The 27,663-nt window shown below is 35.2% G+C and overlaps 1 protein-coding gene across 24 annotated transcripts in view; it reads right to left on the reverse strand.

The window, feature by feature from the left end:
- Positions 1-4,609: 4,609 nt before the first annotated feature.
- CHM (CHM Rab escort protein) overlaps positions 4,610-27,663 on the reverse strand; it is a 190,440-nt gene continuing 167,386 nt past the window's right edge. For 19 of the 24 annotated variants that reach the window (XM_054251396.2, XM_078362371.1, XM_054251390.2 and 16 more), the window contains 3 exons: positions 22,532-22,630; positions 16,606-16,766; positions 4,610-8,198 (listed from right to left, as the gene is read on the reverse strand). In XM_054251396.2, coding sequence (XP_054107371.1) covers positions 8,034-8,198; positions 16,606-16,766; positions 22,532-22,630 — 425 coding nt within the window. In that variant the 3' untranslated portion in view covers positions 4,610-8,033. The remainder of the gene's footprint in view (positions 8,199-16,605; positions 16,767-22,531; positions 22,631-27,663) is intronic. The other 5 variants (XM_054251398.2, XM_054251397.2, XM_078362378.1 and 2 more) reach the window with 2 other exon arrangements.

A 27,663-nucleotide genomic window follows, 5' to 3' on the forward strand; every position in this document is an offset into this window, starting at 1 on the left:
AATTGTCCTGTAGAATTTTACACATTGTATCTTCATGGATTCATTTAGCCTGCTTTCCTGTCCCCTTCATGCCTATAAGCTGGTAGTCAGATCTAAAGGCTTGATTAGATTTAGGTTCATTTTATTTTGGCAAGAATTCTTCCGAGGTAATGCTGTATACTTCCTACTTCAACACACCAGGAGGCTTATACTGTCTGCCTTTCTACTTGTAGTAATTTTAAGATTGATAGTAAGTTTGAGTGATGCCTTTCAACTAGAAGTTTTAGCAGTCATTGATAATCATTGTCTAGGTACATTATTATACTGCATTGAGTTTACAAAGTTATTTTTCTAATTCTATTATTGCTCTTGCAGTCATTAATTGTGATTCTTCTACAAGAAGTTTCCTTCAACAACTACTTGGATATCCTGGAATACAGTCTTTACAGGACATATATGATAATTGCTTCCATTTATTTATTAGTTTCTAGAATGAAGAGTGCCTTAGCATTCTTCATGGCTGGTCCGTGAGGTTCATTTGCTTTTTGGAGTATCAGTATTCACTCGATGTTAAAATGGTCTTACCTATGACCAGTGGGAGTCCTTTCACATTGGTTATGTTCTTTTGACATGATACCAGTAGCCTTTGCCAATTTTGTAGCTAGAAAATACACAATTTTTAGAATGAGGTAAATTCATCTTGAGTTTATGTTGATTTTGGGGTGCATAATTGAAATCCAAACACTGCACATATTTAATCTGTACAATTTGATCTGAACATGTATATACATTGATCTGATTCAAATTAGAGCACAGGGTTTTTACTTATCTATTTATATTAACATTTTCCTGTTCTAAGTGTTAATAATCCCATCAACATTATTATCTATCAATAAATATTAGCACTATCAACTCCATTCAATAAAGTTTAAGATTTCTTTGTGTTCTCTCCATCTCTTACAATATATACTTAAATACTGTGCTTGTATTAGTCTGTTTTTTTCATTGCTATAAAGAAATGCCTGAGACTGGGCAATTTATAAAGAAAACAGGTTTTATTGTTTCACAGTTCTGGAGGCTGTACAGGAAGCATGCTGCTGGAATCTGCTTGCTTCTGGAGAGGCCTCAGGAAACTTACAATCATGGTGGAAGGCAAAGGGGGATGTCACATGGTGAAAGCAGAAGCAAAAGAGAAAGGGAGGAGGTGTCACACACTTTTAATCAACCAGGTCTCGTGAGAACTCACTCTCTATGGCAAAGAGAGTACCAAGAGGATTGTACCAAACTATTCATGAGAAATATGCCCTTATGATCCAATCACTTCCCACCAGGCCCCATCTCCAACATTAGGGATTACAATTCAACAGATTTGGTTGGGGACATATATTCAAACCATACCAATGCTTTAAAGTCACTTAATTCTATATATAGTTATGCCAACAACTCAATACACGGTTATTAATGGTTTCACATTTTACAGATTGTTTTGGTTTCAAAGTCAAACTATAAAACAAGGCATGAATAGGTCTAGCTTCCATTGTTCCTCCCTGCCCCCTCTGTTTCACAATAGGAAACTATTTAAATATGTGTTTTGGAATGCCCCTACCTTTCATACACAAAACGCAGATATATACTCACGTTTGTGTATAGACTTCTTGTGTCACTTAAAAGTATATTCTGGTGATCACAGAAGCAATAGTTTCCTAATTCGATCTTACAAATGCATAGTACTCCATTGTAAGAGATGAATCATAGTTTATGTAACTAGTCACCCATTGATTATTACTTTTCATATCTGAACTGCACTTTATAAAACATCAATGTAACCCAAGGTCTGAAGTCACTATTTTTGGAGGTCCCACATCCCACCTAAGAACGTGGTGTTGGATTACTAAACAGATTCAAATTTTAAATAAAAAAAAAATACATGAATACTTGCTAGTTATAAAAACTGTAAAACTAAAAAAATTACATAGAATTATAAGTTTTCTTTTTATTTTCCCCTTACCAATACTAATCTCTTCCCAACATAACCAGTTACCACTTTAGTATGTAACTTCCTAAAAATTTCCTATGATAGGCATATATATGTAATAAACACAGGGTTTTGATTTTTATACATATATACTTACCATTCTGTGACTTGGTTTTTAAACATGTTGGAGATATATTACATATAGATAGATGCACCTCACTTTTTACAGCTGCATAGTATTCTATACTATTAAATGCATATATTAACAAATTAAGCCAGTCTCCATTTAATGAATAGGTTATTTCCAAAATTAAATAAAACCACAAGGCTATAGTGTGGAACCTTGTATTTTGTGTACTTGTACAAAACATATAAGCTACGTTTTTAAAAATGAAAGTGTTTGGCCAAAGATTATTTGCATTAAAGTTTTGATAGGTTTTGATGTGCATTTCTGATGCCCAAAGGAAAATAAATCATTCTACAAAAAAGACACATACACTCATATATTCATCAATGTGCTATTCACAATAGTAAAGACCCGGTATCAATCCAGGTGCCCATCAATGGTAGATTGGGTAAAGAAAACGTGGTATTTACACACCATGAAATGCTATGCAGCCATAAAACAACAAGATCATGGCCTCTGCAGCAATGTGGATGGAGATCGAGGCCTAAATCTTCAACAAACTATACAGTAACAGAAAACCAAAATACAGCATGTTCTCACTTGTAAGTGGGAGCTAAACACTGAGCACATGTAGACATAAACATGGTTATAATAGAAAATGCAGACTACTAGAGGAGGGAGGGAGGGAGGGAGGGGGACATCTGTTATAAAACTACTTATTGAGTACTATGTTTTCTGGGTGATGGGATTCATATCCCGAACCTCAGCATAATGTAGTATTTCCATGTAATACTCTTTAACATGTACTGCCTGAATCTAAAAGTGGCAATTAAAAATTTGTAAATATTAAAAATATCATTTTAATAATTTGCAAAAAAAGTTTTAACAGGTTCTGCCAAATTGCCCTTTGAATAGGCTGTAACCTGTTTATGTACTTTCTTACCCACAATGTAATGAGTGTCTTTTCCCCTATATCCTTACCACTCTGGCTAATACTATTTGGGATTCTGCCAACTTGAAAAGCAAAATCCATCTCCTGGGTTTGTGTGCATTTCCTTGATTGTTATGAGACTGGATCTTATTATATAGCTTTAAAATGTTAATTTCCAGAAATTTTAGGATAGTATTGGCATATTAAAATACGATTTTAACACAACTTTGGGCAAAATTATTTTACTTTTAAAAATAAAAGAAAAAAATGCTATGTTAATAGTACATACAGAGCAATAGTTTCTAACATTTTTTAGAAATGGAAACAGAAAACTAAGTGCTAGTATTTCATCTTTTCAAGCTTTACAGAGAATACTCTGCTGAGTTGGTACATTCATGTTATTTTCTTCCCACACATAAAAGTCCTGAATAGGACAATTCACTGAGGCTTCTAGATCAGCTACAGTGTCCACCACTAAACAATGTTTCTTTTAGGGGTCAACCGTTTCGTTGGCAGGAGGAAGATTTACACATGCAAGTCCTATTAACATAAATAGGAGTTATCAGCATAAATCACCCTGCAATGATAGACAAAAAAACCCTACAGTTTACCAGGATCCAAGTTCTAATGATTCCCTGTCATACTGTTCAAGGAGTCATCATCACCAGAAAGAGCAGGCATGGCAACTTGTACCACAAGGGTATCTCATTGCAGCCCCAAAGCGAAATTGTGCATCAATGGGAAAAAAAGTGGCCTTCAAAATGTGAGTTGGGATTCTAAGTGTTAAACCACTTAAACCAGTACTTATTAAAAGCCATTATTAAAGAGAATTCAAACATTTAGAATCATTTTTTAAGTGTGAATTAGTTTCAAGGTGCTTGAAGGATAATACAGCTACTTATTTAAAAATTCAATTAATCTTATCTTTCTTAAAATTGATTAATTAATAATCTCACAGATAAACTGCCAGTTTTGAGAGTCCTGTTCTCTTTTTAATGTCTCCTTACTGAGGAAATTTAGAAACTACTTGAAACTGACAGAAAATGTCAGTCTGCTTTAATTATTTGACTCAATAGCAAATCATGGTTTAATGAATAATTTCTACATAAAAAGAACATCAGGAGTCTCTTATCTATTGCAAATGAGTTGTTGGGGCCTCAAACATCTCAAAGAAAAACATTCAGGTTTTCATTTGCCAAACAGATACGAAAAACATTTCAGATTCTCATCATGTAAGTGAGATGTGAAAACAGTCTAGAGGCAATCAATGTATTATAAATTCACAGCCCATGCTGCACAGCCTCCACAGCACTGATTCCAAACAGAAAAAGGTTTCATCCACCTTTGTTTGATATTGGCATTAATGTTGGCATCTAGAACAGTTTGCAGAGTAACTCATGCCGCTATTATTATTTCATTGCCTTTCTCATAAACTTAACACAGTTGGCAGATGTCTAAAAACAAAACCAAATATACAGCTTGCCAATTAACTATTTACTTAATAGACTAATATTAAAACATAAATCAGGTTCAAGTCAATCTTCAAATTCTTAGCAGATATAAAAGATGTAAGTACTACAAAATATGATACCATGCCTGAAAAGGATTGAAAAGTCTTTATTGCCTCTGAAAACTTGTTACAGTGTATTATTTATGAATATTCATATATTCATGCTTTTTGAAATACAATAAAATTAGCGGAGTAAAAGACAAATTATTCAATGTCAATAGCAGTAAATAACTTATTTGCAAGAAAATCATTACAATTCCTACTGTAAAGAATCACCAACCACTATTTAGCAATTAAATTGCAACAAATTTTTTTTTGGAACTCTTTAAGACTTTAGACAAAGGGTACCAAGGCTTGCCAATCCAGGTAACTATGGTAGTGACAGAAGTCAATCATTAATACTGCCATTACTTTAGACAAAGGGCTGACAATCCTGGAAACTAGTTCTAGAAATTACCATCAACATGGCCATTTTACTATGACAAATAAATATTATGGGAGATAGGGAAACTGTTACTACATTTTCCTGTAGAAAAATATATAAATTGACCTTTTATATATACATATGTATGTATACACATACAGTATATGTTTCTCTGGGCAGGTACACCAACTAGAAAAAATACAATAGCAACATAGGATAAGGTATTGGTTCTCATACTGATCACTAAACTGAATGGTATTATTTTTGGTTAATAAGAGGCATGCATAAAAACATTTTAAATACATGAATCAAAATTTTTTGATAACATTTTTGAAAATGTAAATTAGCTACTGAAAATTTTCCACTATGTACAACATATTAATTTTATTAATATGACTTCAAGCTTAAGGTTTTATAACAAAACCAAAAGATTTTTCTTTTTGACTTAAAACTCTAAGAACAAATATTTATTTGCAGTAATTAGGACAACTAAAAAGAAAGCTCTAAGAATAATTTCTATTACGTTTTGAGGCAACAGGAAGTATCTAAGGTTCTGAAAGTCTTTTAGCAGTTGTATAATACATGAATCATGTTCAGCAACTTTTAAACATTTCTGTAATATTTAATAAATGACCTGAAAAAGAAATGTTGACGCTGGCTAATGAATGAAATGGCATACAATAATGGACCACAAACGATCTCCTTCATTATTCTACATATAGGCGACTGCAGTAAGGCCATCAGAATTTTTGTGGTTATTCTAGGCCTATCCTGATTGTCTGTTTACAAGAATGTGCATGCTGCATTCAAGCGGCCTTAACTCTAAGACCATAAAAGTGCAATACCTTTATTGGCACAATTTACTGCAGTTGTATTCAGACTCAATTGTCTCATCTAGTGGAACCTTTTATAATGTATTGCTGATATCCAGAGGCAAGGCCAATACCCGGTACATAAATAGGTATGTATTAGACATTGAGTGCATATGCCCCAGCTGGGTTTCAGGAAACACAATTTGATATAAGAAAAATCTGAATCCCTGTGACAAAGTAGGTTATAACGTGATCCTACTGTCCTGATTTATGTGACATTATAAAAGGGGAAGCGAAGGAAAGGAGACTAAAGAGATGGGGAGGAGCTGTACACTGGGAGGTAGGAACAAGAGCAGCCTGAGAGGCCAGTAAGTTTAGTTCTTCCATTATTCTGGCTTCAACTATATCTGCAGGGGGTAGAAAGGAGAGGCATGAGCTATGTTCCTTGGTTCTTTCATATCCCATGAATCTGTGACATGCTACAGCTAGCTTCCTTTAAGAACATTTCTGAAACCTGGTGAGGTCAGGGACCAGCTCCACTTGAAGTATATAAGAACTATGTGCTTTACAATGGAGCCATGGCTTACTGATAGACAATATGGGCTGTATCTTGTGAAAAAAAAAATTTAGAGTTCATTTATTTATTTACAGGCAATTATAAGACTAAACTATTGCTCAGATAAAGTAGACCATCAGAGCTTGGCCATTTGAGAAAACTTAAATATAGGCAACGTCACTGTAGCTAGGTTTGCTGCCTATGTACAGACCTAACTTTTTTTTTTTTTTTTGAGACAGTCTAGCTCTGTTGCCCAGGCTGGAGTACAGTGGCACAATCTCAGCTTACTGCAACCTCTGCCTCCCAAATAGCTAGGGTTACAGGTGCCTACCATCACACCCAGCTAAAATTTTATATTTTTAGTAGAGGCAGGGTTTTGCCATGTTGGCCAGGCTGGTCTCAAACTCCTGACCTCAAGTGATCTAACCACCTCAGCTTCCCAAAGTGCTGGGATTACTGGCAGCCCTAAAATTTTATGTAGCATGTATATTAGGGCTTACCAACTGTCACACTCAATTTGAAGTCCTGGGTGGTTGCAGGTTTACCTACCAGAAAAGGAACAGGAACAATTTATAGAGTGTTTTCCTTAGTCAGATTTCAAAACCACAACTCTACTTGTTACTATTTTTACTCATCTGTAAGACTATAAAATACTAATTAAAAAAAGAAATTTTCATTTAAAAAGCTTAATGCAATAAAAATGCTGTGATCTATTTTGTTTGAAGCTGACAGCACGCAATTATTTCCTGCGTGAGACTTTTGATATTCATCAAGTCAATGGGAAAATTCTAAAACAATTTTCTTCCAGTGATGCCATACTAAAGATGGCACTGCATTTGTCTTCATAACCATTGTCATACAGTAGGCACGGTACTACTATATATGGAGAAACATAGGCCAAGAAGTTAAAACAATTTACCAAATATCATCAGTAGGAGAGCCAGGATTAAATTAGGTCTGTAGACAATTAGCCTAGTACTCTAGTTACTTGACAGACAGAACATCCAAATACCAGTGAGTCTATCCATGCCTTTCCTTCCATTCTTTCATTTCTTTATTATTGACCCTTCCCAATATGTAAATAATTTACAAACAAATATCACTGATACTAAAAAGAAAACATTACCGACTTATTCATAAAAATGTGTAAACACCTTAATATTAGCATTTTCAATGCTTCTCAACAGAGAAAGCAAAGCAAAACAAAACAAACCCATATTCCAAATACAGGCTTCTATCTAGATCATGATACTTTAGTTTTTCTATATATGTTTTTATCCTTGTGTTATAATGCTGTTATTAATAAAGAAACTATAATTTAAATAATCAAAGAAAATACGTGAGCTGGTTCTGAAAATGTGGCTTTCCAACAAAGACCCAAAGTGGCAAACAAAATTGTCCTAAAACCACTAAATTATTAACAGTGCATAGGATCACTTTCATATCCATAGTTACATTCCTGAGAATCGAATGATTTATAATTTTCATCTGCTAGTCACTTAAGTTTGGTATTTAAAATGAGCAGGTCAATGTGCTTTATACGTGTTGTGTGTTTTTGGAATGTCCTCTATCAGGAAAATCCCCTTTCGGATTTCTATTACCTATTTTGCCTTATAATTGGTGCTGCTTCCTAACATTTTTCAAACAGTCCTTCTATCAAGCAGGCTCTGAGACCAGTAGAAATTTCCAAAGTGGGGTATTCAGTTTAGTATGTATCCATTATTCAGAGGGCTCCTCTAGGTTTCCAAGGTTTGTGCTTTCCTTGAGAGTCTCTGAGTTAGCCTCTGGCTGTAAACTGTCTCCATCAAGGACAATGTCTTCAGGATTCGGTGGAGGGGGACAGAAATCTTCACTGGGGCAGATTTCCTGGAAAATTGTTTCAGCCTGGCCAATGAAGAAAAGATAAAATCATTTTTGGAAATCAGTTTAAAATGTGTGTGCATTTCTGGCACTAACTAAAAAATTCAGTGTTATCCTTTAAAATTCCCTTAAGCAGGTTATAGTACTTTATCAGTATACGTTAACTTCTGTAAGTCTGTTTTCAGAATTCTATGACTTCTCCCTTTAATTCTATACACGTATTCAGGTCCACTCTTCAAGGATGGCAGTACCCCATCAGGTTCATTATCAAGTGTTCAAACTGTTGAGAACTGAAACACATTCATTCTATATATCAATAGAAATACAATTTCCTTAATATTATTTTGTATGATTTCTTATAGAGCCTTGATATGGTTTGGTTCTGAGTCCCCACCCAAATCCCACCTCAAATTGTTATCCCCATGTGTTAGGGGGTGATTGGATTAAGGGAGCAGCTGCTCCCATGCTGTTCTTGTGACAGTGAGTTCTCATGAGATCTGATGGTTTAAAGTATTTAGCAGTTCCCCCTTTTCTCTCTCTCCTGCCCCCATGTAAGACATGCCTTGCTTCCCCTTCACCTTCCACCATGATTGTAACTTTCCTGAGGCTTCCACAGCCATGTGGAATTGGGAGTCAATTAAACCTTTTTTGTTTATAAATTACCTAGTCTCGGATAGTATCTTTATGCAGTGTAAGAGGCACTAATAGAATTGGTACAAGGAATGGGGTACTACTATAAAGATAATCTGAAAATGTAGAAGTGACTTTGGAATTGGGTAATGGGCAGAGGTTAGAACAGTTTGGAGGGCTCAGAAGAAGACATAAATGTGGGAAAATTTGGAACTTTCTAGAGATTTGCTGAATGGTTTTGACCAAAATGCTGATAGAGATATAGACAATGATATCCAGGCTGAGGTGGATTCAGATGGAGATGAAGAACTTATTGGAAACTGGAGCAAAGGTGACTTTTGCTATGCTTTAGCAAAAAGACTAGCGGCATTTTGTCCCTGACCTAGAGATATGTGAAACTTTGAACTTGAGAGAGATAATTTAGGATACGTGGCAGAAGAAACTTCTAAGCAGCAAGGCATTCGAGAGGTGGATTGGCCGATTCTGAAAGCACTCAGTCATGTGTGTTCACAAAGAGATGGTTTGATATAGGAACTTATGTTTAAAAGGGAAGCAGAGCATAAAGGTTTGGAAAATTTGCAGCCTGACCATGTGGGAGAAAAAAAAAAACCATTTTCTGGGGAGGAATTCAAGCTGGCTATAGAAATTTGCATAAGAAATGATGAGCCAAATGTCAACAGCCAAGACAATGTGGAAAAGGTCTCCAGGGCATGTCAGAGATCTTCCCTGGGAGGGAAAAATGTTTTCTTAGGCTGGGTGGGCCCAACTGCTCTGTGTGTCCCTAGAATATGGTACCCTACATCCCAGCTGCTCCAGTTCCAGTCATGGCTAAAAGGAATAAAGGTACAGCTTGTGCCGTTGCTTCAGAGGGTGCAAGCCCCAAGCCTTGCCAGCTTCCATGTGATGTTGGGCCTGAGGGTGCATAAAAGACAAGAGTTGAGGTTTGGGAGCCTCTGTGTAGATTTCAGAGGATGTTTACAAATGCCTAGATGACCAGGCACAAGTCTGCTGCAGGGGTACAGCCCTCACGGAGAACCTCTGCTAGGACAGTGCTGAAGGAAAATGTGGGCTTGGAGTCCCCATAAAGAGTAACCAATAGGGAACTGTTTAGTGGAGCTAAGAGAGGGCCACTGTCCTCTAGACCCTAGAATAGTAGATCCACCAACAGCTTGCACCACGCACCTGGAAAAGTCACAGGCACTCAATGCCAGCCTGAGAAAACAGGCACAGTACCTATGCCCTGCAGAGCCACAGGGTTGGAACTGCCCAAGAGCATGGAACCCTAGCCCTTGTATCAGCATGGCCTGGATGTGACCACATGGACTCAAAGGAGATTTTGGAGCTTTAAGATTTAATGACTGGCCAGCCGGATTTGGGACTTGCATGGGGCCTATGGCCACTTTGTTTTGTCCAATTTCTCCCATTGGGAATGGAAACAGGTACCCAGTGCCTATACGCCAGTGTATCTTGGAAGTAATTAACTTGCCTTTGATTTTACAGGTTCATAGGCAGAAGGGACTTGCCTTGTCTCAGATGAGACTTTGGATGTGGACTTTTGAGTTAGTGCTGGAATGAGTTAAGACTTTGGTGGACTGTTGGGAAGGCTTGACTGATTTTGAAATGTGAAAAGGACATGAGATTTGTGAATGGCCAGGGGCAGAATGATATGGTTTAGCTGTGTCCCCACCCAATTCTCATCTGAAATCGTAATTCACAAGTATTGGGGAGGGACCTGGTGGGAAGTGATTGGATTATGGAGGCAGTTTTTCCCATGTTGTTCTTGTGATAGTGACTTCTCAAGAGTTCTGATGCTTTAAAAGTGTTTGGCCATTCCCTCTTCACTTTCTCTCTCCTGCTGCCATTTAAGACATGTCTTCCTTCCCCTTTGCCTTCCACTGTAATTTTACATTTCCTGAGGCCTCCCCAGCCATGAGAAACTGTCAGTCAGTTAAACCTCTTTTGTTTACAAATTACACAGTCTTAGGTAGTATCTTTATAGCAGTGTGAGTACAGACTAAAACAAGCGTATATGTAATATTGGTATAGTCTCATTTCGCATATAATAATTTTTAACAAGTCACTGTTCAAACGAAGAAAATTCCTCACTGTTTGCTCAACCATTTGCTTTCTGATATAGTTCCTATTCCCTGGACTTGAAGGACTATAGCACTTGTTTAATCTCATGGATTTTGAAAAGATAGCCTCAGTAAAAATGCTGGCTCTACTATTTAACAGCTATGTGATTTGGGGAATGTTTACTCAATATCTGAGCTTTGGCTTCCATATCTATAAAATATCAGAGTAAGCCAACATATATGATAGCTATTTTCATTATTCCTAATAATAACATAAGTAAAAATGTCAAGATTTAAGTTGAACTTGTTAGTATGATAGTGAGGGAATGTATTCTCTCCCGGGGTCCACAAGGGGGCACAGTTTCAAGGGCAAGAACTTCTCAGTGCCATGCCTCCCGACCTCTTCAGCAGGAAATTAGAGGTCTTTAAGTTTTCCCGCACGCGGGAAAGAATCAAAGACCAATCACTCCAGCGGAAGTTTAAAGGAACCCCTTTCATATGTCAAAGCGCTTGGATAGGGTGGGAATTCCTCCCAGGTTACAAGTCCCTGTCCCCACATCTGGCCGGACTCCATGTCTGGATCCCCTTCCACGACCTTCGTGGAGGCTTTCCTCTCTTATCTTTCTCTTTCTCTGCCTAAATACATCACTTTCCGCAACAACTCTTTGGGGTCCGACATTTACTTGTGAGCGCACTACGCCCGCTATGGTCCCCTCTCCCATTCTTGGTTGAGTGAGAGACCAACAGCCTGGAAGAACAGCCCACCAGGGAGCAAGCTAAGCCTCCCCTGGGTCCCAGAACCTAGCAGCAACAGGGTAACAGAATAAAAAACTTCGAGGGTATGTTTTTGGACATGCCAAATACTACAGACAATTTTTTAAAAGTTTTTTAATACTTAATTGGCAAAAATTGTACATATTCAAGGTGTTCAAGGTCATTTGATATATAGGGTGTAATGATTACCACAATCAAGTTAACATGTCCATCACCACCAAGAGTTACCACTGTGTGTGTGTGTGTGTATGTATTTGTAGTAAGAATACTTAAAATCTGCTTTCTTGTCAAATTTGAATGTAAGAATCCTGTCATTTATGAAAGATGAATGAACCTGGAGGACATTATGCTAAGTGAAATAAGCCAAAACACAGAAAGACAATTACCACATGATCTCACTTATATGTGGAATCTAAAAAAGTTGAGGATAGTTGCCAGGGGCTGTGGAGTGAAGAGTTGTTGGTTTAAGGGTACAAACTTTCAGTTATAAGTTCTGGGGATCTAATGTACAGCATGGTGACTATAGTCAATACTGTAACACTGCATTTTTTTATTATAGCTATTTGGAAATTAAACATTACAGATGCCTGTCTGTGCTCTCCATCCTGGGAACTCACCATACTCCTCTGCTAGAGACACACAGCCCCTATAGATGTAGGACCTAGGTTAAACAAAGCCATTACCTCATATGTCATTCCCCAATGGTCTTTTTGTCTTACATCTCTATCTTTACTGTCTGTACAAGTTCTCCCTCCCTTTTTCCCTCTGCATGCAAACAATCATCAAATTCTATCAATTTTATCTTCTACCTCTTAACTTCATCTGCTCCTTCCCCACTGACATAGCCCAGACATACACCATCTTTCACCTAGACAACTGCAATTGACTCAGTATTGGACTGGGCTCCTTGCCTCTAGAGTTCCCCCATATAATCCATCTCCATGCTACCCTCAGATGGGTCTGTGGAAAATAAAATTCTGTTTATTCCATTTTGGCTTAAAATTCTTCAATGACTCCCCATCACCAGTAAGATAACATCCAAGATCCCTACTATAGAAAATAAAACCCATCTGACACATACCTTCTCTGATCTTATCATATACTACTTCATCTAACCTTCATCTCTCAGACTTCTTACTTTACTAATATCTGTTTATTTGTATGAAGCAACACATCATGATACTTATGTTGATATCCTGGGCTGGCACCAGTGTTATTAATTATACTGAGAATGTTTCAATTCTACTGTCTTTGATTTAGATGGAGAATTGCTACTCATCTATTACACCCCTCTCTGAAAGGTTCTCTGACTTCTAGATAGGGCTCATTGCTCCTCTGCGTTACTTCTAGACTTTGGATATATTAGTACGTATACCACACTACACTGTCATTTGTTTATATGCTTTTCTCCTTTACCTAACAGTGATTCCTCCAGGATGACAAATACTTTTAGTAAACTCTGGATCCTTACTGCCTTGGCATAAAATAGCATGTCAGTAATATTTAATACAAATATTAAGTATAAATATAATTATATTACTACTAATACTTTTACTTCTATGCCAGTTCCTCTGTGTTTGAACCCTTGTCTCCCTTTGCCTCCTCTCCACAGAACAGATTTTACCCTGAACTCCAGTCTCTGTGGCTGGATCCCACACCATATGCTTCCATATATCCTGTCCTAAGATTAGCACCAGTTGCAGGTTGTCACACTACTCTTCCTTGTGTTCTATCTGCTTATGGAACTCCCACCTTTAGCCCATCTGCCCTTGCCCTTGTTGATGCCAATTTCCTATAGCTGGAGTCCACCCCAAATCTCTCCTCTCTCTAACTGCTGGAACTTCTTAGGATCAACCGTCATGCTCTGGAAAGTGCATCTAATGCTTCTTGGTCTGCTGCATTTTGTTTTCCAACTAAACCTAGTTCTAAGCACAGAATAGTTTATTGGCAACTTTTCCTCCTCTTTACCGTTTTTAAGCCAGAAGTTAGCTCAAAGGGTAAAGTGTTTCCGGTGGTTAAAAATTGGAACGGGCTAATTATATTGTGACTTGGTGTGCTCATACTGAGAAGTACAGAGAGAACAAAGTGAATTATTTAAAATATTTCTATGTTAAATTAACATATATCTACACAAAACAAAAATACACATTTCATCAATATAGTACTTTAAAGTTTTTAGGATATACGCCTACTCATAAACTGAAAGTAGCACGTAACAATCACTGGGTGAGTGTACCAGCACTGTGATCCAAAAGAGCTGAGTTGAATCCTTGGCTCAAGAACTTACTAGCTATGTGTCCTTTGGACAAGTTATTTAGCCCCTTTAGGACTTAGCTTCCTTATCTATAAATGGGCATATCATAAATACTTATCTCGTAGGACTGTTGTGGGGACCACATAAGATAATATATATGAGATGCCAAGGACAGTATCTGACACATAGAAAATGCTCAAATGAATGACAGCTACAGAAAATATGACATCTAAAATTGCCCTCTCAAAGGCTTAGAAAACAAATAGCACTACAGTATGTGAGCAACTTGATTGTTCAATCTATAAAGCTAGCTCTCAACTTAATAATGGGCTGTGTATCAAATGTCATAAGTGACTGGCTAATTTGTCCATAAAACAATGTTCTAAATGGTGGTTAGGTTGCTAGCCCAGCTCAACAGCAGCCAATTTAACCTATTTTATACCTGAAGCAAAATACAAAGAGTATGGTGCTATTTCTTCTTGTTCCCATAGTAGTGACATCTCCTAGAGGGTGGGGCTCCTGAAGGAGTGAGCTATCAATGTCTTGGGAATGAGGACTATGGACCTGTCCATGAGTATGTTTGGGTACATGGTATATAATATCTACCAAGGAAAGAGATGACAGATGTCAGTTTCAGAAAAATAAAAACAAAACTGAAGGGACATAAAATACAAAAATGAGCAAGTCATAGAAAGATTCACAATTATCACTTAGGTTCATATCATGGTGACAATAGAGAATGTCTTGGAGGCCAGGAGCGCACAATTTGAACTTGTGGGTATTAAAGACAGATCACTTCATGCTTTTGGTACATCTTCAAATCATAAATAGTTCCCTATGAACACGAATCATAAATAGCTCCCTATGAACACAAGTTTACATTACTCAACCTCTATACATTTGACAAATAAGATGTAAACTTGCCATCTGGTAAAATGAAGTATTGCATTTTTTTTATTTTAATAAATCTACATGAGCTTGTGTTTTCTACATAAACAAAATCTACGTGATATTCTGAGAACTTTTATGGATAATATTCTTCATTGGGAAAACATTGATCACTGGAAATCACCAGTTAGTGATTGACATAATTACAGGCTGATACACAGGAATTAGCATGTAGTTTATCCGAATACACTAGCTACTTACAAATATTGTCAATGCTCTTTAAAATAGGCATTATATTTTCCCCAAAACCGATATATGAGATTAAAAGCTACATAACAAATTTAAAACTACTTACATTTAAAAGCATATTAGTACCAAAATTAGCACTATACTCTTTTCTACTATTATAGCATGCTACCTCTGAAGGTTATCTTCTTGAGAAGCAAATTATCTCAAGTTAAAATTATCCTTCAATTATAATCTTCTAGCATGCAGTATAGATGTTTAGATTACATTAGTACTTGTATTATAAGCCCTTACTTAAATTTTTTTTTGGTTAAAAAATAATTAAAGTTCATTTAGGGATTAAAAAATGACCTAAGCTACCTTGCTAAAAACTTGTTGGCAATTTCTGCCTGCAAAACATTAGAACATCAAAGTAAAAAATGACTTGAATATTTCAAGCTATAAATGCAGATCTTCAGCTATATTGGGTTCTTAGTAAACTAATGGAATGAATGATGGACCAGAGATGCGACTTCCTGCTTTGGTTTGGTGTCAATAGCTGAATATGATTATCCAGGATCACTATCAGGCACTGAAGAAAATACACAAGAACTCTAGAAAACAACTGCAGATGTCTGTATCCTCATCATAGTCATAGCCTTGCTACTGTGACTCAAAATTAGATTACAGGCTCAATCAGGACATTTGCTACTAGAAGATCCTTGCCTTTGGTGGGAATGAAAGTGCCATCTGTGGTCTAAGAACAATGTTAAATTACCCATTTATTGACTTAATTGACAGATGTGCCAATTCTAAAATTTAGAAATGTGTCTCAAAAAATATTTTGGTTTTTTTTCCATCATCTCCAGGGCAGAGAAGTATATCTGTATATACATATCAATTTTCAGCTTAATGGAATCATGGCTCACTTTGAGCAGCTTGTATCAGCCTGTGCCTCTTCTTAGCCCTGCCTAGGATGGCTATCACAGACTTCCACCTTGCTTTACAATAGTCTTCAGCAGCAGTAATGGTAGCTCTTGGGACACGAACTTGTGTCAAAACATTAATGGAATCATGTTAGCTATACAAAACTATGCTATAACTTCTTTTCCATGAATAAAAAAATGCTTTAAGACTACTGTAAAAATAATTTTATATGCCTTATTAGTTACAACCTTCTTGAAATGAGTCAGTTTACCAAGAAAAATAATTTAGGTATTTCAATATAATACATCAATAGTTCCATTGTTTAAATTAGAAACAATGTTTCTTTAGAATACTGGCATTATAAATTCTTATTTATGAATGTGTATTTTTAACATCTTCCATCCTTATTCCCACAATGGAACTCATAAAAAGTCTCTGTAATTCAACATTTTATACAATAAGTTGAAAATACCTGACCCTGAATTTAAAGTATATTTAAAGAAGCTTTGTAGGTCATAGAAAAAACTTCTGGGCAAATTAGAAACATGGTATTAATGAGGAGATGCTTTTCTAGACTGTTCTCTCCTCCCAGAGAAAAAAATGTTTCCCAAACATACCGAAATGTCAATACAAAGCTGAGAAACATCAATAGCCTTACCTGTTTAACTGCATTATCATTTCCTAAACCACAGTCTGGGCCAGAGCAGACATAAACGTTGGATGGTAAATCATTATAACAGCTCCTGCTAATGTCTGACGAATCTCTCATATTGAAGTAAAGTGCCCACAGAATTCTTGGCTTTTCAACTTGTTCATTTTCTAAATGTAGAAATAAATTTTATTTACATTCTACAATACAATATGCTTGTCAATTACTACACTATGTAGCCTATTCACGATTAAGCCATGACAAGACATTGTAGTAAATCAGAGCTTTGTATGTAAACAATTAGTAAATTTGCATCTGCACACTCTATTTTGACTACTAAGTTAATTAGATTTTACTCCATTCATGCTCCTTTGGACTGCTATTACTTCTTCTCACTAGTATCAAAGTGGTTATGATCACATTCATCCTTAAATTTTCCCTATAAAGAGAGAAGACAACATAAATTGATTTCCTTATGTTTCAAATGGACAAGACAACTTGATAAATTATATAGTAATTCAATAGTATATACAGATGAAATGTCCAGGATAAGCAGGAAGTAGGTTAGTCGGTTACCTAGGGCTGAAGAGAATTGGGGGCAAATGGAGGGTGATCACTAATAGGTATGACATTTCTTTCCGGGGTGATGGAAATGTTCTAAAACTGATGGTGGTGATGTTTGGACAATTCTATAAATATACTAAGAAACACTGAAGTTTATACTTCAAATGGGTGAATCATATGATATAGAATGATATCTCATTGAAGTTATTATTAAAAAAATAGTAAATACAGGATTAAAACTTTGTTGTCCTAACTCACATTCTAATGCTTTTTCTTATCAGATTAAAAAAATTAATGGTAACCAACAAATACGGAAAATGAAGTCATAACAGTAAATATCATTTTGAGCAAATTTTCTCTCATTTAAGAGCATGTGTCTATTATGTGTGTTAGGCATTGCGCTACGAACTGGGTATATGCAGATGAAGTAGACTTAGTTCTTACTCTCCCTCCTTTTTTTGTTCCCTAATACAGGGCCTAGCACACAACAGATGCTCAGTAAATAATTTCTGAATCGATGTTATCCATATTTTAGGTATGACCAAATGCGACGTACTTATAAAAAGGCCCAACATTATTCATCTCAATGCATAAAGCCTATTTCTTGCTAACTTGATCATCATTTATTTGGCTCTTCTCTTTAAAATTCTTCTAATTTTCTTTGTTTGAAAACATAAAATATTGCTGTTAATACATTCATTGACTAAAGAGTTTTCTTTAGACTGAATATGAACAAAACTTCAAATTTTGTACAATAATGGGTATTTATGAAGACTGCCCAATACCATGAGGCACCTCATGAATCATAAGGAAAATGCTAAAGGCATAATTATCTCGTTAATTACCATTATTTAATTGGTAACCAATGTAGAGAAATTTTTACCTAATTGCAGTACTCAGTTAACAAGAAAGCCCTATTTCCCACATCAGGATAAACAAAATTTTATTATATTTATTTTACAGTATCTCCACTGTAAGAACACCAAATAAGTTATTTTCCCAGTTCATCCTGAATAATCCATAATTATTAGTGGAATAGGATGAAGAAACTCTGAGTGGAAGAAGTGATCGCCTAAGATGGTCCTTTCTAAAAGTGCTAAGACCTATGAATCATCTAACATATCACTAACTTCATGTAGGAACATATTAGGTGGCTAAATCTATTTATTGACAAAATAAATGAACATAAGAAATTAATATTTCATAGCTAACACCATATGGCTCTTAGAAAATTGATTAGTGAGTTTAGTTACATGAATCTTATGGGAAGATACTTAAATGAATCTCCTATGGTTTGGGACACCAGACTTGGGGAGCACTGCTAACAAGTGGGCTAAGGTCTGGAAAGTCTTTAATATTGCCCAGCCCATTTCTAAGCATATACTAGGAGAGCTTATCTTGCATCTCATTAATGATCCAGCTCAAAAGAATACTCCACTTAATAAAAGTTGGAGGAAGTTAATAATCTAATAGATTAATTCAACTTAATGTCATAGAGGTTAAGCCTGCGAAAAGAAACTATGAGGAAGGTGAAAAACTGACATAGGCTGAAGATAAGTGCTCTGGATTCAAGGGCATTATCAGGCTTCGACCTTAAAACCTTCAAGAGATATATAATTGCTTCATCTTTCTTTGAGGTCAACTGGAAGGCAAAAAGATAGCTGGAAAAATAACACGCAGCTGTGAAGTGCAAAACCGTCAAAAAATATTAAAGCCACTGAGCTTTGGCTAAGAGTGCATCACAAGTCGCCAGGGGTCAAATTGGTTTCCTGCAGTAACTCATTTCATTCAATTTGATAGTAAGAAAGACTAAAGATGTAATAGGCAATTTCGAATAAAATCTTGGACAAATTAAACTGGAGTAAGTATAGAATACGATAGGCAGAAGAAAAACAACCACAGCACAAAATAAAAAAGCAAGAAATGGTGTCCACGGTTGCATGCCATGTTTAGGGATAGAGTAAACTATACCAGTCATACTGGCAGAGTGGTGGAGACTGTCATAGCCCTGACTGAGTCTGGATACAGCACACAAAAAGGAATTAAGACATTTGCCTTCACGGCCCAACAATTACTTAACATACTAGCTATGGCCTTTAAACTACACCTATAAGGGAAATTGCTGTTTTTAGGCAGTGGTGCTCTTTGAGATAGAAAATGAGTGAGATGCTTCACTGACAATATGATCCTTTCTATACCTAGAAAATCCTAAAGACTCCACCAAAAGGCTCCTTGAATTGATAAACAACTTCAGTAAAGTTTTAGAATACTAAAATCAGTAGGATTTCTATACACTAATAATAATCAAGCAGTTAAATGAAGAATGCAATCCCATTTACAATCGCCACAACAAATATTTACGAGTCATGTATCTGATAAGGGAATAATATCCAGAATATGTAAAGAACTCCTACAACTCAACAAAAACAAAAAATCCAATTAAAAAATGGTGCAAAGGACATGAATAGACATTTCTCCAGAGAAGACAGACAGATGGCCAATAAGCTCTTGAAAAGATGTTGAATATCACTAATCACTGGGGAAAAGCGAAGCAAGACTACAATAAGATACCACTTCACACATACTAGGATGGCTTTTATACAGATTTTTTTAAAAAGGTGACTAGGCTAGCTTTCACAGGTTTATGAAGCACATAGAATGTAGAATTCAAATATAAAGAAAAAGAAAATAAGGCCAAATAACGTTATTTCTTTGGTACATGTTTTAAACTAAAATATTTACAATGCTTTAAAGCATGAAGTATTATATGAATGTCAAATAATCAAAACATAATAATAAAAGCCATCAATCTGTGAAAATAAAGGTTTCTGCTACAGAGAAGAATGTGCTTTAATGTATTAAAAGTTCATATTGCTCATAAAGTTCCTTCTTCCTCATTTAGGCAGGAAAATGAATTGAGTTCTCTTCTCCAGGTGACTTTGCCTCTTTGACCTGCCATGGCCCAATGCTCACTTTATCTGGTGATTCATTTTGAATAACTCCAACAGTATTTGTTCTGACATTTTAATTAAAATATGACCACTACCTCATCCTGATGATAAAAAGGCCTATGTGTCAGTGAAAACTAGATTTTCAGTGCCTCAGTGCACCTGAGGATCCCTCTGAGCACATAGTTGTTACCAAAGAATTCCTCTCAGGTTCTAAATAATACATCATTTCAATATGGAATCACTTTAAGATTAATGTTTAAAAATCTAAAATGGCTAGCAGATGCTAAGTAATGAACATGTAATTTCTCCCAGCTTGATTTTTTTTTAAAAAAGAAAATTAAATGGATTTTAAAAGTGTAATGATATGATTCATATTTAGTGCATTATTTGCGACTACTATACAATGAAATTAAAACATAAGAATTATTTAAAATTTCAGAAATAATTAAGAAATTCAGGTTTTCTACACAAAGTATAGCTGCAATTAACGCCAAAGAAAAAAACTATGACTCCATATTAGAATTAGAAAGATTACCATGTATTTTACCTTGGCAATCAAATATTTAATAATCCAAACATTTATATGATACTTTCAATAAAGAAAATACATATAAGCAATTTATAAATTAATAAATTAAGACTAAAATAATTTAATTTATAAATTAACTCCCAAACTAAAGTGAAGTCTCCAGATTCAAAGACTTTATTTGGATAGATGACAGATAATATAATAATTTATATTAGCTCCTGAGAACAGAACAGGTTCATTATGTTAAGTGAAATAAGCCAGGCACAGAAAGACAAACAATATTTTCTCACTTATTTGTGGGAGCTAAAATTAAAACAATTTAATTCATGGAGATAGAGTATACATTGATGGTTGTCAGAGGCTGGGATGGGTAATGAGGAAGGAAGAGGGAAAAAGTAGGGATAGTAAAAAGGTGCAAAACATAAATAGAATGAGTAAGATCTAGCATTTGAAAGCACAACAGGGTAAGTACAGTCAGCTGGCAATAATTTACAGTGAGCTTTAAAATAACTAAAAGAGTATAACTGGAATGTCTGTAACACTGAGAAATGACAAATGCTTGAAGTGATGGGTATCCCATTTACCATGATGTGATTACTACACAATGTATGCTTGTATCAATACATGTAATGTACCCAATAAATATATACACCTATTACATACCCATAAAATTTTTTTAAAACTTAAAGAACAGTTTGTCTTCATATGTAAATAAGCACCCCTCTATGCACTACCTGTGCATTAAGAAAATAAACAACACTCATAGGAAATGAGCTAAAAGGAAATAGAGTAAGTATGAGTAAATAAATGGTTGCATGAACAAAGTGACATGAAAAGTAAATAAAGACATAAATCAATGGAAGGTGACCAAGATTCAAGTGCACATGTAAATCCTATAATAAAATCACCTTCACTTCATATAAATGAAGATCCAACAGGCTTCTTTTATCATTTACACAGAAAATATGCCCTATTCTCTCCATTCACAGCTACAAGTGTTACCCTATTATGTAGGGAGAAAAGTTTTAAAATGTGCTTCCCCCACGAATAAGTAGCATATATACTTTTGGGAGCTAAATATTTATTAAATCACTAGCACATTGTGTATTAAAAGACTATTAGCGGACAAGTGTGGTGGTTCACTGTGCCTGTAATTCTAGCAATTTGGGAGGCTGAGGCAGATGGAATCACCTGAGGTCAGCAGTTCCAGACCACCCTGGCCAACACGGTGAAATGCTGTCTCTACTACAAATACAAAAATCAGCCAGGTGTGGTGGTGTGCACCTGTAGTCCCAGCTACTTGGAGGCTGAGGCAGGAGAATCACTTGAACCTTGGAGGTGGAGGCTGCAGTGAGCTAAGATCGCACCACTGAACTCCAACTAGGGCAACAGAGTGAGACTTTGTCTCAAAAAAAACCGCAAAGACTATTAGATGAGAAAGGATTTCAACGTTTGCCAATTAATATTTTAATCTGTTAGTTGAATCTTTTTTCCTTAAAGGAAGATAAATTTTTCTGATAAAGGAATATATGCTTTTTGTACAACACTTGTAAAATAAAAAAAAATTATAAGGAAAATTACTCATAATTCCACCAAAATTGATTTTCTAACAATCTTTTTTCTGTGTAATTATGCATGTAAATGCATATTTTCTGTGCTTAATTATATGTTTTGTGTGTGTATGATGTATATATTTCCTTTAACATTGTAGAGTGAACATTTTCCCACATATTTAGGCAGACACTGTGCTCAACCATCTTACCAAAACATGTGAATTGTTGTTGAATACATCATATTTCAGTTCAGGTTGCAGAAACTTTCATGATATGTCTAAGAAGATTATGATGGTTACATTACCTTTCCATCATGAGTCATCAATTATTTTTCTTACCTATCTCCACTTCAGTATATGGAATAAACAGTTTCTGCACAACTGGTTCTAAATCTTCTCTTGCTGTTTTAGAAGATGTACAAGTCAAATGAACTAAATCTGTTAAAAAAAAAAAAGTTTGAGTTCCTTCTCATCATAAGTCTATTTTACTCAAACTTAAGGCATTAAGCTGGTACTATGGATAATAGAGAGCTGAGCAAGTCATGGCTCCTGCCTTCAAGGACTTTATAATCTAGTGATATGGGGATATGTAAAAACTCTAACATTATGTTACATATGTTAATTAAACAGCTACAATATATGTTAACTAACAGCTACATAAGTACCTAAGTATCCAAGAAGTACTGGTTCCTGTTAATTTGAGAAAACAGAGTACAAAATCTTACAAAACCATTTATTCACAGTAAAGAGCTTGTTATACTTATGACATTCGTAAAGAATATCTGGGTTAAAAAAGGCTGAAAGTGAGGTATGTATTTACCTAAGAGAACACACTTAATATACTGCAGATAGAAAAATCCATGTATACATGTTTTGCCAATAAGTTAACAGCAAATCATCTACTAATTACAGGGTTCTCTAAAAACCTTTTGGGAGAACACTGCTGACTTAGTTACAATCACACATATACTTGAAAGCCCATAAAACAGCTTAGGTTAAAACAGTCTATAATATTTTCAGGAATTTCAAATTACTTTCCTTTTGCATTTACAGAGTTATGGGGCCTGAACCTTGGAGAATGTTTATGTTAGAGAACAACAGGCACCAAAAAAGCTCTTCATGGAAGTAAAATATTGTAGCCTAACTCTGTTAGAACTCCTAAAGGCCTATACACAAAGGTGAAGAAAATAAAAAGTTCTGTGTATTGCAATAAAGGAGTAAGGGGATCTCCAAATGAAAGAAGTTCTTTTTTTTTTTTTTGGTCAATCAAGAGAGCATGCAACGTTGCTCAGGTTGGCCTTGAACTCATGGCCTCGCCTCCTCAAGTGCCAGGGTAACTGGCCGGAGCCACCGTGGTCCCCATGAAAGAAGTTCTTATGGTCCTCTTATTTGGGATGAGATACAGTAATGGCAGAAAGAATACACCCACCTCTTTTCCAAGAGTTTATTTCAGGCTACTAGAGTGTTTTTAGCTGTCCAGGAAGACAGTTCCAATTTGATCATGGAAGCCAACATCAGAATAAGATTCTCATTATTAAAATGCCTTCCATATTCAACTACTCTAAACTATATCTTAGCATAAATTGAGGAACTCTAATAATGATGGAGCTAAAATCAAATTTTGTAGCTTTTTCCCCTCCCAGGTCCACCAAAGGAAGTGATATTCTAGGATGGTTCCTGAATTGTTTATGGCCCAATAATAGGTCTACCTTATTTAAGCATTGTTTTCACCTGAATTTAACAATGATTCTCATTGGTTCCGGGATACTGTAGGATGTGTTGTACTAATTATTTCCAAAGATATGACGCACTTCAAAACAAAACTTATTATGGTTAACTTTTTCAAATGCTTTACAGCATTAGTGGGGATGGACTTAATCCTCCTAGATAATTATGAATTAAACAGGGTATGCAATTACAAAGGTCAGCAATCCACAGGAGAGAAATTGTCCTGTCTCTTATATCAAAATCTTGGAAATACCAATGCTTATGCCAAAGTTCTCAATTTTCCAGTTCTTTAATGTTTATTAAGAAAAAAGCAGATGAACCTGGATATAAATAAGTATATTTTGAAAAATAAAAAATATCTTAAGGGCTGGACTATTGTTTCTGTTAAACAGGACATATATTTTAAAGAAATACACTTAAGTTAGTATATCATTATATTTCTTAACAACATAGAGTTCAGGTTATGCTAGGAAAAAATATCTAGTGGTGATTATCATCATATGATTAATGAGTTTTATAACAATTCTTACAAAGACATTCATAAGCTGAATTCTAATCCCCATACCTTGACTTTGCTTAGAGTCTACATCATTAATTGATCTTTCAATACAAATTTAAGGTATGAATAACTATTTTTTCCCCTTACCCTTCCTGCTTTTCCTGTTACCTAGGTCACCTCCTAGTACAAATTATTCTAAATTCATTTTGGTTCTCTTCAAATCAAAAATTGCTGATTGTGCTATTTTTAAAATTTAATGATTCTCAAAATTTGTTTATTAATCTTACTATCTCTTGTAATTCCTTGGCAGGGGAAAGCTTTAGAGTCTATTTTTCTCCTTTTTGTTAAATACAACTGTTACTTAGAGTGGGTATTCAATAAATGTTTGTTGTTAATTATAATTTGTTTCCTTGTCACAGACAAACATTAAGTATTCCTGTGCTTAAACAGATGAGATAGGCACTCTCATACTAACAGATCTATGTGTACATATTCATGGGGAAAACCTGATTAATTTCTGGTATAAAATGTAGGCAATTCTCTGATTAACCAGGCAAGAGGAAAGGGAAGTACCAATTGATAATCACAAATTATTTAAATCTGTCTGAGAAATGCATATAAACACATTAAGATATATCTATAAAATTCTCAAAATACATTTAAAAGAATATCTAGAGTTGACTGTACAGTTAACGTGCCTGTGTTAGACACTATTTCAATCATGTTACAAGTATTATTTCATTTCACCTGTGCAACAGCAAACTGTTATCCTTATTTTACAGATGAGAAAACAGAGGGATGGGGGGGGTGGTTATGCAGATTTCCTAAAGTCATGCAATTAATAAAAGGAATTTTTTTATTTTTTTCCTACTTTATTTTTCCTACTTTAGATAGTCCTAAAAAGAATATTGGAGTAAGAGAATATTAGAAGAGTTTAATTAAATAAATTATAAATTAAGAAAAACTGCAATTGCATTATTTTAAATTATAGATTAAACACTAGGAAAACTCAGAGTTGGAATTGAAGCCCTTGTGGTCTGCCTGCAGAGTGTCTGTCCTTAGTCACTAAATTATATTAGTTAATTGTAATAATCTCCTGCAGAAGGCACAGTCACTCACTTAAGTCAGCAGCATTCAAACTGGGATGTGTGCAAGGATACAAGTGGACTTTTCACAAGTTATATCACCTATAAGGGGGTTCTCATCCAGATGCTCAGCCCCATCTCTCCCACTTCATTCAGTGACACATTTCAACAAACTATACTTTTTCTGTTTAACATTTACCAAAACTGTAATATATTTATGACAGTTGGATTAATTCTGTACAAATAATACTTGCATTAATTACTCAATCCAGAAGCAATTTTTAGATAATTACAAACTTATTGCCCTAGATGATTCCAAAAATATTCTATTTCCATTTATTTTATTAAATGGGTGATGGGTATCAAATATCCCTGGTACTTAAGATTCCACTGAATACATTTAAATATTACAGTTTTACTATAAGTCAATATTTATGATGTTAGAAATTATATTCTTTGCAATTCTTTGACCCTACTGATGAAAAACTGTATATGTCAACTTGAAAGTATTCAAGGGGTCTGAAGACCTTAAGTGTATAAGGTTAACTCAAAACCGAACATGTAGAACATGTTAACACATTTCTACTAAAATTCAATTATGTAAAATACTTTTTGCATCTGTGACTTTAATTCTTCTTCAAATAATTAACTTGCTTAATAAAAGCCAACAGCAGCCAAAACTTAGATCACACAGGGCAAATGCTTTCCTAAAAGTATTACATTTCATTAGTACCAATTGACAACTATTACTAAGATTGTGGAAGATGCAATACAAGTGGAAATATTTCCCACAGGTACCATGTGAGATCATATCTGAATGAAAAAAATTTAAATTTTAACTCTTTTTATAAACCATGCTCCTTTTACTTCACTTAGCAACTACTTAAAGGCTTAATGGGCCAAAAATGGCCAAAGGCTTAACATAAAAATGTATTTTCAATTACAATTCCTCTTTTGGCAATATACTTAGATTTCTATTGGCATTAAATAAATCTTAGTGCAAAATGAGTTTTAATTCAGAAGTGAGAAATAACTCAACACAAAATTAGAAATAACCATACTTTTAGTTCTCCAGAACTGCCTTTGGAATACTGATCTCTCCTTACAAGTTGTTTTTAAATACAAGAAGTAGGATTTCTACTCAGAATGTGCACAACTGCAGTAATGAGCACATTTAACAGTAACAAGTCCAACGTACAGTAACAGAGTAACATAGTATAGGATAATTACATGGGTCTAGTATTACTTCTACTCTTTATATCTACTTGGTAAAGTCAGTTTTGTCTGGCTTCAGTGTCCTCATAATTAAAATGAAGGGTTACAATTAGTCTATCTATACTCCTCTTCTAATCTCAATTTTATGAAGGTAGTTCCTCACTCACCAGCTGTAATTCTTTCAATGATAACACATTTTAAAACAAAAACAGATGGCATTACACATGTGAATGCAAAACCTAAGTAAATGCTTGCTGCAAAAGACAGGAAATATATTCCTCAAGCTTCTGAATTTATCACGTACAGCAGTAATTCACTCTATACAAGCAGGCAAAATTGTTCCAAATGCATTTAAAGAATCTTTATTTATAGACTAGTCAGCAAGTAGGCTTTGTTGTGCAACCTAACTAGAAATATGTAATTAATTTACATAGAGATCAATGTGGCTGGTAACGCATCTTTCATGTAACTGTAAAGGCCACATATAATTTATGTAATATAGCACAAATGAGGATATGACTGTATCAATAAAAGAGAAAAGCTCAGAGACACACTTTATAGTAACCACTAAGAAACTGAGTTTGATGACATATGACACACAACTTAATTTTTTATTCACCTATGAAAAAGTCTATAGTCATCTTATACTTTCTCAGTAGAATTTAAGAGAAAATCTCCAGAACATTATCTAGAAATAATAACCTATACCTAGATTTCAGAAGATGTATGGAAACGCCTGGATGCCCAGGCAAAAGGTTGCTGCAGGAGTGGGGCCCTCATGAAGAATCTCTGCAAGGACATTGCAGAAGGGAAATGTGGGGTTAGAGTCCCCCCTACAGAGTTCCTACTGGGGCACTACCTAGTGCAGCTGTGAGAAGAGGACCACCATTCCCTACATTCTCTAGACCCGAGAATGATAGATCCACCAACAGGTTGCACCATGC

The sequence above is a fragment of the Callithrix jacchus genome, chromosome X (assembly GCF_049354715.1).
Source record: "Callithrix jacchus isolate 240 chromosome X, calJac240_pri, whole genome shotgun sequence".
Taxonomy (NCBI): Eukaryota; Metazoa; Chordata; class Mammalia; order Primates; family Cebidae; genus Callithrix; species Callithrix jacchus.